The following is an 11,274-nucleotide window of genomic DNA, read 5'->3' on the forward strand; positions in this document are numbered from 1 at the left end:
TCTGAAATCTAATCTTTTGTAACATTATAAATGTCTTTACTGCCACTTTTGATTGATTTAATGCATCCTTGCTGAATAAAAGTATTCATTTCTTTCATTTCTTTTCAAAAAAATAAAAATTCTTACTGACCCCAAACTTTTGAACGGTAGTGTATAATGCTACAGAAGCTTTGTATTTCAGATTTCAGAACTGTTTTCAACATTGAAAATAATCATAAATGTTTATTGAGCAGCAGATCAGCATATTAGAATGATTTCTGAAGGATCATGTGACACTGAAGACTGGAGTAATGATGCTGAAAATTCAGCTTTGCATCACAGGAATAAATTACTTTGTCAAATATATATAATTGTAATAATATTTCACAATATTACTGTTTTTACTGTATTTTTAATTAAATAAATGTAGCCTTGGTGAGCAGACGAAACTTCTTTTAAAAACATTAAAAATCTTAGTGGTTCCAAACTTTTGGACTGTACTGTGTATATATATATATATATATATATATATACATATATATACATATGTATATATATATATACATATGTATATATATATATATATATATATATATATATATATATATATATATATATATATATACATATGTATATAATATATTATAAAATTTATTTACAGTGTCATATGACCCTTCAGAAATCATTTTAATATGCTTATTTGGTGACATTATCAGTGTTGAAAACAGTTGTGCTACTTAATATTTTTGTGGAAACTGTGATGGAATTTGTTTGATTTAGAAATTTTTTGTAATGTTATAACCAGGGCTGCCAAATGATTAATCGCGATTAATCGCATACAAAATAAAACTTTGAATTTTCCTAATATATTTTAAATATATTTTATTTGTATATAATATAAATGATATAAAAATATAAATAAATACATATACTTGTAAATATTTCTCAAATATATACATCAATGTGTTTGTATTTATATATACATAATTACACACAGTACACCCACATATATATTAGGCAAACTCAAACTTTTATTTTGTATGCGATTAATCGTTTGACAGCCCTAGTTATGAATGTCAGTTTAATGTATACTTGTTGAATAAAAGCATTAATTTCTTTGAAAAAAAAAAAAAAAAAGTCTGAACGATAGTGTATATTATTTTAACTTCATGTTGACTTTAAAGGTACATGAGTTTTCATGCCAAATACCCTAAAGTTACCCTTGTTAGTAGCTTCAGGTTGGACCATTCTGTGACCATACAGACTTTTACAATAGAATCCCTCATTTTAATTGATGCCAAATGCCTTGATCCCTTTATCCTGCTGCTGACAGCCCCATGATGGTCCAATCTCGCCTCATAGTAACTCGTTTTTCAATGCTGGTAGGACGACAAAATTTAGAAATCTTTTGTAATGTTATAAATGTCAGTTTAATGTACACTTGCTGAATAAAAGCATTAATTACTTTGAAAAAAAAAAAAGTCTTAACCCTAAACTTTTGAATGATAGTGTATATTATTTTAAGTTCATGTTGACTTTAAAGGTACATGAGTATGTGATTGTAACGTGTTTCTATCCTTGTGCAGTTCAGATCTTTTCTCAAGTTCATCCTTCAGGTCTTCTTGTGCTGATGTTCATTCTGTGGTTTAGTGTGAATGTCAGCTGTCCTGTCTGTGACTTTGTTGTGTGTTTGTTTCGTCTATGCTCCCTCCCGACCCTGGTAACCCTGCCGTGTATCCCTGCTCTCTCCCCACAGTGCGACAGTATGCCGATATCTGTTTGTTCAGCACCGCACAGTACAAATGTCCTGTGGCTCAGGTTGAAGCCGAGTGAGTAGCCCTCCATCCCACTTTCTCCATCTCTCTGTTCTCTGTCCATCTCTTCAACTCCCTCAAATTGAGTCCTCCATCCTCTTTTCATAAGATCTCTTCTGTTATCATTTCCTCTCTTCCATTCTGTGTTTTACTTCTAATTTCACCTGCCATCTCTGTTCATGCGCAGCCCGTTTTCCTCAGCGCCTTCATTGCTGTGTAGCAGGAGTGTGTTTAATGCACATCTGACAAATGTGTGGTTAATAGTTTTAAAGCATCTAAAGGGTTAGTTCACCCAAAAATTTAAATTCTGTCATTAATTACTGACCCTCATGTAGTTCCACACCCGTAAGACCTTCGTTCATCTTCGGAACACAAATTAAGATATTTTTGATGAAATCCGAGAGGTATATGACTCGTCCGAGAGGTATATGACTGCTCACATGAATAGCATGAGCCGGCATTCAGACGTAGAACCTGGAAGCGCTGAACGTTAACAGCATACGAGAATGACACAGAATAGAAGATATTGTTGAATAAAGTCATTATTTTTCTTTTGTTTTTGTGCACAAAGTATTCTTGTCACTTCATAATGTTAAAGTTGAACCACTGCAGTCACATTGAGTTTTTTAACAATGTCTTTAGTACCTTTCTGGACCTTGAAAGTGGTGGTTAAATTGCTGTCTATGGACGAGTCATATACCTCTCGGATTTCATCAAAAATATCTTAATTTGAGTTCCGAAGATGAACGAAGGTCTTACGGGTGTGGAACGACATGAGGGTGAGTAATTAATGACAGAATTTTCATTTTTGGGTGAACTAACCCTTAAATATTTACTGTGCAGAACATATTCTCGCCCATTTAATCAAGCTCTGTTGTTGCTAAAGCAGTGTTTGTGAAACCAACCACCCTGTGGAAACTTTAGTTCATTCTCATCTGTACAGCTTTGCACTTTTCATGCCAAATACCCTTAAAGTTACCCTTGTTAGTAGCTTCAAGTTGGACCATTCTGTGACCATACAGACTTTTACAGTAGCATCCCTCATTTTAATTGATGCCAAATGCCTTGATCCCTTTATCCCGCTGCCGACAGCCCCGTGATGGTCCAATCTCGCCTCATAGTAACTAGTTTTCCAATGCTGGTAGGACGACAAAGACTGTTTTTTTTCCTCAGTGCGACAGGTTACAGATGTGGTTCTTTACTCCCACGACACCTACAGCAAGTCTGTGGGCCAACATTCATCATGGTGAGTCTCATATCTTACCATTCGTTCTGGCTCCCGTGACCCTGAGCCCATCCCTAGTTGCCGATGATGGCTCTTGGACCCTTTTCTCCACCCTCTCCATGAGATGAGACAGTGTTGCTACTCTTTCACCCCCCAAAACAAGGACCGTAGCTGTCCTTTTGGCTTTTGGTCTTGTCCTGAGCTGTTCAAAAAGCCGCTCTGTTGTTTTTTTGCACTTATCTAGTTGAGACCACCTCCTAGTTAATGTTTTGTTAGCTTCCACCTTGAATGACCTAGGTGGTTTCTCTTTGTTAAGCTTTTATAACTTCCTCTCTGAAAAACAAATAATGTATGGGTAGCATACTAAAGATCCTTGTGTATGTCTCTTCCTCTTTCCACTCTCTTTTTCTGTTGTCTTTTCTTTCCTCTACATATGTTCTCCTGATCTTTGCATTGTTTATGTCCCCATAAATCACATTTTACAGTCTGTCGAAATACTTTTTCTTTCTCAAACAAAGTTCTGCTTAATGAATGAACACGTGCAATGTGCTGTTTGAGATTATGAATTGACAGGGATCCCTGAATTAGGTGTCCTTAAATGTTGATAGCACTTATTTTATTTTATTTTTCTTTTTTTTTTATCCAATTTTAATTTTATTTTATTTCAGCTTTATTTCAGTTGACAAAATGTAATAGTTTTCACTATAACAACACCCTCAAATTATTGTAAAATGCATTTTGCCACAATTGTCACCATATTAATTTACACACCATAACCAATTTCTAGTACTGAAGATTAATCATAAAGTTAAACAATATAGTCAAAGCTTGTTTTTTTGATATGCATGAAGCAGAAGACTCACTCTCTCTTTTTTTTTTTTTTTTTTTTTTTTTGCCACATGCAGTGACCAGGTGTCACCCAGCTCCACGTTCTGTAAGGTGTACACACTCACCCCCACACTGAGCAATAACAGAGAGAAGAGGGGTCTGGCTCTGGATGGACAGCTAAAACATGAAGACACCAACTTGGCCTCCAGTACCATGTAAGTGGCCTTCAGCTGTCAGTGCGTCACATCACATGCTTGTTTTTACGTGCTGGAGCTTTTAGGTGCTTGTAAAGTTAATGCAACCCATGTGTCCATAAACCCTCTAGTAGAGAAATAGTTCAGTATGTGTTTCCCTGTGCCTACAGAGTGAAGGATGTGTCCAATAAGGAGGTCCTGGGAATCTTGGTGTCCTACAGAGTTAAAGTCAAGCTTGTGGTGTCTCGTGGAGGGTGAGTATGTCCTTTGACACAGAATTACTTCAGACTTTATATTTGTGCAGAATGCCGTAACACTTTTTCCATACGTTGTCTGTTGTTAGTGATGTGTCAGTGGAGCTGCCTTTTGTCTTGATGCACCCTAAGCCCTCCGAACAGCCCAACTCTAGACCGCAGTCAGGTAACATCTCAAGTTTGTCATTTTGTCAACATATATACATGAGTAGGCTATATATACTCATGTATATATGTGCTTATGTATGTATGTATGTATGTGTATATATGTATATGCATTGTGTTCCAAATTATTATGCAAGTGACACATCAATAGGATTCCAGTACAATAAACACTCAGATTTTAGTTTTTCAAAGAAAGTGGTTGCTTTTTTTTCTCAAATCTTTTTAGATAACTGGTATCAATTTCAGACAGGTTTGTTAAATAGTTTGCCAGGTCTTCTTAGATAAATGGAAACCCTACTTAAAGAAGTTGTTTCACATTATTAAGCAAGTCACAGTTCTCATGCAATATGGGGAGGAAGAAAGATCTTTCTGAAGATGAAAAGCATGACATGGTGCAATGTTACGCAAAAGGTATGAAAACAACTAACATTGTGTGAAAACTGAATGGAGATAATTGAACTATCATAAGATTTGTGAGTGATTTACAGCACAAGAAAACTCAGTCAAATAAAGGCTTATTAAAGGTGCCCTAGAATTAAAAATTGAATTTACCTCGGTATAGTTGAATAACAAGAGTTCAGTACAAGGAAATGACATACAGTGAGTCTCAAACTCCATAGTTTCCTCCTTCTTATATAAATCTCATTTGTTTAAAAGACCTCAGAAAAACAGGCGAATCTCAACATAACACTGACTGTTACGTAACAGTCGGGATCATTAATATGTACGCCCCCAATATTTGCATATGCCAGCCCATGTTCAAGGCATTACACAAGGGCAGCCAGTATTAACGTCTGGATGTGCACAGCTGAATCATCAGACTAGGTAAGCAAGCAAGGACAACAGCGAAAAATGGCAGATGGAGCGATAATAACTGACATGATCCATTATATCATGATATTTTTAGTGATATTTGTTAATTGTCTTTCTAAATGTTTCGTTAGCATGTAGCTAATGTACTGTTAAATGTGGTTAAAGTTACCATCGTTTCTTACTGTATTCACAGAGACAAGAGCCGGCGCTATTTTCATTATTAAACACTTGCAGTCTGTATAATTCATAAACAACTTATAAACTTATAAACTTATAAATCTCTCCAACAGTGTGTGATGTTAGCTTTAGCCACGCAGCATAGCCTCAAACTCATTCAGAATCAAATGTAAACATCCAAATAAATACCATACTTATGCGATTACACATGCTGCATGACGGACACTTTGTAAAGATCCATTTTGAGGGTTACATTAGCTGTTTGAACTTTGTTTATGCTGTTTAAGGCAGTCGCGAGCTCCGGGGGTGGGGAGCACGAGAATTTAAAGGTGAATCGGTGCATATTTAATGGGTGCCCCAAAATAGGCATTTAAAAAATGAATAAAATAAAATCTATGGGGTATTTTGAGCTGAAACTTCACAGACACATTCAGGGGACACCTTAGACTTGTATTACATCTTTTGAAAAGATGTTCTACAGCACCTTTAAGGAACATTTCTTTCAAAAAAAAAAAAAAAAATGTTTTAAAAGGACAGCTATAAAAAAGTCACTGTTGATCAGCAAATGGCTATTTGAAGCTGCTGGTGTCTCTGGAGTCTGAAGAACCTCTCCATGCAGCCTGGCAGTTGTGCGTAAAGTTGCATTTCAGCCACCTCTAAATAAACTAGCGAAGAGAAACGTTTACATTGGGTTTAGAAATGCATGAAGACTCATTTTTAAATAGTTTTATTCACTGATGAATGCCGTACTACAATGGACGGTCTAGAAAGATGGATTTTTGGATGGTTGGTGAGTGGCCACCATGTTCCAACAGGACTGCAATGTCAACAAGTAGCTAGTGAGTGATTATTTGGGCTGGAATATTGGGAAGTGAACTTGTATGACAGAAACTTTCCTTAATTATCTGACCATGTTCTCTTGTGCTGTAAATCACTCACAACTCTGATAGTTTTATAATCTCCATTCAGTGTTCAGGAAAAAAAAAAAGTTGTTTTCATGCCTTTTGCGTAACATTGCACCATGTCATGCCTTTCATCTTCAGAAAGATCTTTCTTCCTCCCCATATTGCATGAAAACTGTGACTTGCTTAATAATGTGAAACAATAATGTTTGCTTGCTCAATAATGTTTCCATTTACCTAAGAACACTTTCTTTGAAAAACTAAAATCTGAATCTTTATTGTACTGAAATCCCACTGATACATCAATTGCATAATCATTTGGAACACAGTGTATATATAAGAATATACATGAATAATAATAAAAAAAAAAAATACATATATATATATATATATAATATAGAGTTATATAAATATATATAAAAATATATATATATATATATATATATATATATTTTATGTTCATATTATTGATAAAAAATGTTGCTTTTTTCCTGCTTTTTGACACGATAAATAAATAATCATTAGACTACACCAATAAAACAACAACATAATAGTAATAGTAATAATAGGTTTTATTTTTCGTATTATGTTATAATAATGCAAAGTTGTTTTGATTAAACATGTAATCATTTTATGGAACATTTATATATGAAATGTGTATATAAAAACGTGTGTCCACAAACTAGCTGTCAACATGATACTTTTTAGCATGGTTCACTTTTGAGTCATATCAGAGATGTCAAATATAACGTCATATCACCTTGGTGATTTGGAAATTATGTTTTACATGCTTTTTCATTTACACAGTTTTCCTATTTTTTTCTAATCCGTGTCCTCCACAGCTGTGCCAGAGACAGATGTCCCTGTGGACGCCAACCTCATAGAGTTTGAAACAAAGTGAGTTAGCTGTATTGTCTCTTTCACAGTATTCTTGCTAATGCGTGTTTACATAACGTAACTCTTGTTTCTTTTTGTCTTCAGTAATTTCTCACAGGATGATGACTTTGTGTTTGAGGACTTTGCAAGGCTCAGGCTGAAGGGAATGAAAGATGAAGAGGATGACCACTTCTGCTAACAGCCCCTCCTCCACACACACACACACACACACACACACGAGACACCGTGCGGAGGTTGTAAGGAAGGGCGACAGGGGTGGGGTGTCAACCTGCCAGTACTCTCATACCTCTGCTCCACTGGGCCCATCTGATAGAGTGGAGCACTTACTGATATTTTCTGAGCCTTCTTTCTTTCTTTTACTTTCTTTCTTTGAGCCTTCTTTCTTTCTTTCTCTCTTTCTTTCTTTGTCTTTTTGCTCTTTTTTTCACACCATTTTAGCATCTGTGAGGTGGTCTTTTAATTGGCCTCTGTTTCTCTGGTCATATCAACCACTTCACTAGGGTCCTTATTTGTTAGAAAGATTGAGGGAGAAGGAAAGGGAGGAAAATGATGTTAGATGGGTCATATAAACATCAATGTATTATTGGTGGGCAAAGGGTCCATTGATTCAGGGGTGATTCTTTATTCCTTTCTTTCTTTACCTTTTCCTTTATTTTTTGTCATCATATTCCCACTTATATATCAAGTGGGCATTAATAGCTATGTAATTATGGTATATGTTCTATGTTATTTCATTGTACAGTACATACACTGTTCACAAACACCATAGGGAACTTGAGTTTGGTGTTAATTTTATTCCACTTTCCTAGACCCATAATCAAATCCATCCATTCTTGCTCAGCAGCTTTTATGTTATAGTTATGTAAAATGTATACATATCATACAAGACTACGTAGTAACACTTTTTTGTGCACTTCTAGTGCACGCAATACTCGAATAATTAAGGACGTGGCATTTTTAGTGAAACAGAGTAGTTGGCGAAGTGCATTGGGACGCAAGTGTCTGGTTTCTTATTGTAAATTTTAGCACCTATTCCACATGTTGAGTTGTAGAATATATACACTGCTACAAGTCTTCAGTGCGAAATTAGCTTTTAGATACAACGAGAGGGCAGGGACAGGCTCTGTATGTGCCACACACACACAATGTAATTCCTCATTATTTGTGCCTGCCAAACTTTATTTGCCAAAATGTGATGATTTATAATGTTGCTTGTAAGTTAAGCTCAGTTCGGTTGAAAATCACATGCTTATTCTTTGTTTTAGTTGACAGAAACTGTTGATGTAACCATTTGACTGCCAGAAATATTTTGATGATGGTTATTTTAAAATCGCATTTATAGCATGATTTCCAGGAAATTTGACTTTTTATCTTGTTCTCCCAGGATCAGCCCTTTCCTATGACATTCTACATAGTTTACTACTGAACAATGGCAAATTTACTTATGTTACAATGTGTACAAGGAAGTAACATTTTGCAATGAACAAAGTGGAGCTCCCGTTGAAGGACAAAAAGCTATCTCTAAAATAAAGGATTGCTTTGTTTAAAGCACCCATACAGCCATGCCAATGTGCATACTTGCTTTAGATGTACCCTTTGTGCCCTTCAGTTGAAGAAGAAGTCTTGTCTGTCTTGTTTTGTCTTTTTCTGCAGAATATGAAAACATCATTATTTTTATGGGTTTTTTAAATGGAAATGTATTACATTTATTACTTTTTAAGAGTGAGTCATCAACGCAGAATCCAGAAACCAAGCTGTGGCAGTAACTGTAGCGCTACCCATTATTCAACACATTTCAGTACTCCATAACACAACAACGTCCTAACTAGATCTATATTTTATTGTCATGTTGTATTTCTTAAGCTATTAATTCAGTGTTTCTCAGCCAGGGGTCTGGGGCCCACTAGGGGGTCTTAAGATGACTAAAAATGATTTAAGACAAACATAAAGAATGCATTAAAATAAGCTAAAACTTATAATGATTAAAAATGATTTAATTTAAAAAGTCTTATTTTATTCACCCTTTCAACTGTTAATGAGTGTGATTTCTAGACTTAGAAAAGTCATGATAAAATTGTATAACTCTATGGTCATTTGAATAAACATTTTTTGGAGTTATGCCAAGCTTTAAAATATTTTATTAGGTAGAAAAGTGAGTAAAATCTATCCTTAAAGGGATAGTTCACCCAAAAATGAAAATTTGATGTTTATCTGCTTACCCCCAGCGCATCCAAGATGTAGGTGACTTTGTTTCTTCAGTAGAACCAAAGTCCCTTTAAGACAAGTGATTTCACTCGGCGGCCATCTTGGAAACGCCTCTTGGGCATCCTGGGCATCATGCAATCTCTTTGAATGGGGAAACATCAAATTCTCCAAAACTGTTCGTCAACCTTACGATTCAATTTCATATTTGAAATCACCAATGAAATTTAACAACAACCGGCTCATAAATTTAGTTTCTAAACACTCGAATCATGACAAAAAAACTGTATGTTTCAGGCTAGATCAAGCTAATGCGCATGCACAGACCTAAATGCGCGTCTCTTCGGAGGCGCGCGTCTGACTGTTTCTATAGAAACCGGTGATTCTAACGGCCGCTGAAGTGAAGCGATGACTTTACCGGTCGGCGATTGGCTCTTATTTAGAAGGCGGGATTTATTCCGCCATATTGCGTGTTACACTTTCTCCCGTTCAAAACAATACAAGTGACACGTCTTGTGTTATTCTATAGTCTTTAGTAGAACACAAATTATGATTTTTAACTCCAACCGTTGCCGTCTATCAGTCAAATAATGCTAGTGGATGGGAACTTCTACTATAAGAGTAAATAAAACTTGCATAGACAAGTCCAAATTAAACCCTGTGGCTTGTGAAGACACATTGATGTCCTAAGACACGAAACCGAACAGTATTTATATCATATTTTACCTCTAATACACCACTATGTCCAACTGCATTCAGCATTCGCTTAGTAAGGTCTGATCGCGCTCTGACAACTGCAGTGATGTCTCGCTCTCATTGAAGTATGTGCGCGAGACATCACTGCAGTTGTCAGAGCGCGATCAGACCTTACTAAGCGAATGCTGAACGCAGTTGGACATAGTGGTGTATTAGAGGTAAAATATGATATAAATACTGTTCAGTTTCTCACACAAATCGATCGTTTCATATCTTAGGACATCAATGTGTCGTCACGAATTTTCATTTTTGGGTGAACTATCCCTTTAATTCTTATACAGTAAATCACAAACACATGGTTTAAAGGGATAGTTCACCCAAAAATGAAAATTCTGTCATCATTTACTCACCCTCAAGTTATACATTTATATATTATACACCCTGTATACATTTCTTTCTTCTGCTGAACATAAATGAAGATATTTTGAAGAATATGGGAAACTGAACAGTTCTGGGGCACCATTGACTTCCGTAGTATTTTTTATTTATTTTTTTGCTATGGAAGTCAATGGTGCCCCAAAGCAGCCTGGTTACAAACTTTCTTCAAAATATCTTCCTTTGTGTTCAACAGAAGAAAGAAATGTATACAGGTTTGGAACAACTTGAGGGTGAGTAAATGATGACAGAATTTTCATTTTTGGGTGAACTATCTTTAAGTCATGGGATATATTGCTGTGGACAATAAGGGACCTTGAAGTAAAAAAGAATCACAATAACTCCATTAGAATCACAAAAATTTATAAAAAAATTATTTTAATGACAGCTTGAAAATTAACCAGAACTTATAGCAAAATTGTCTATTAATATTGTACACGTCACTGTTAGTCTGTCCAGTAAGTCTTGTAAAATCAGGTCACACAGAGGATGTTGTTGATTTAGATTTTTTTTTTTTTTTTTTTTTTTTTGAGAGTAGTATCCTCTCCAGATCAACAGTTGATCGATTCATTCAGTTTGGCACTGTCTACAATCCAGAAAGTGATTTGCATAATGTGCTGCAAGATATTTAACATTTCATGCAGACTTGCACACTATAGTGTCTATTTCTACTCATTAATAGTTAAGCCTAGA

General features: G+C 35.4%; 1 protein-coding gene across 2 annotated transcripts in view; it reads left to right on the forward strand.

Moving 5' to 3' along the window:
- arrb2b (arrestin, beta 2b) overlaps nucleotides 1–9,361 on the forward strand; it is a 53,040-nt gene extending 43,679 nt beyond the window's left edge. Inside the window, exons 9-14 of one of the 2 annotated variants that reach the window (XM_067401656.1) lie at nucleotides 1,736–1,808; nucleotides 3,924–4,061; nucleotides 4,211–4,294; nucleotides 4,384–4,460; nucleotides 7,194–7,248; nucleotides 7,333–9,361. In XM_067401656.1, the coding sequence (XP_067257757.1) occupies nucleotides 1,736–1,808; nucleotides 3,924–4,061; nucleotides 4,211–4,294; nucleotides 4,384–4,460; nucleotides 7,194–7,248; nucleotides 7,333–7,426 (521 nt within the window). In that variant the 3' untranslated portion in view covers nucleotides 7,427–9,361. The remainder of the gene's footprint in view (nucleotides 1–1,735; nucleotides 1,809–3,923; nucleotides 4,062–4,210; nucleotides 4,295–4,383; nucleotides 4,461–7,193; nucleotides 7,249–7,332) is intronic. The other variant, XM_067401657.1, reaches the window with a different exon arrangement.
- The last annotated feature ends 1,913 nt before the right edge of the window (nucleotides 9,362–11,274 follow it).

This window comes from Chanodichthys erythropterus, chromosome 11 (assembly GCF_024489055.1).
Source record: "Chanodichthys erythropterus isolate Z2021 chromosome 11, ASM2448905v1, whole genome shotgun sequence".
Lineage (NCBI taxonomy): Eukaryota > Metazoa > Chordata > Actinopteri > Cypriniformes > Xenocyprididae > Chanodichthys > Chanodichthys erythropterus.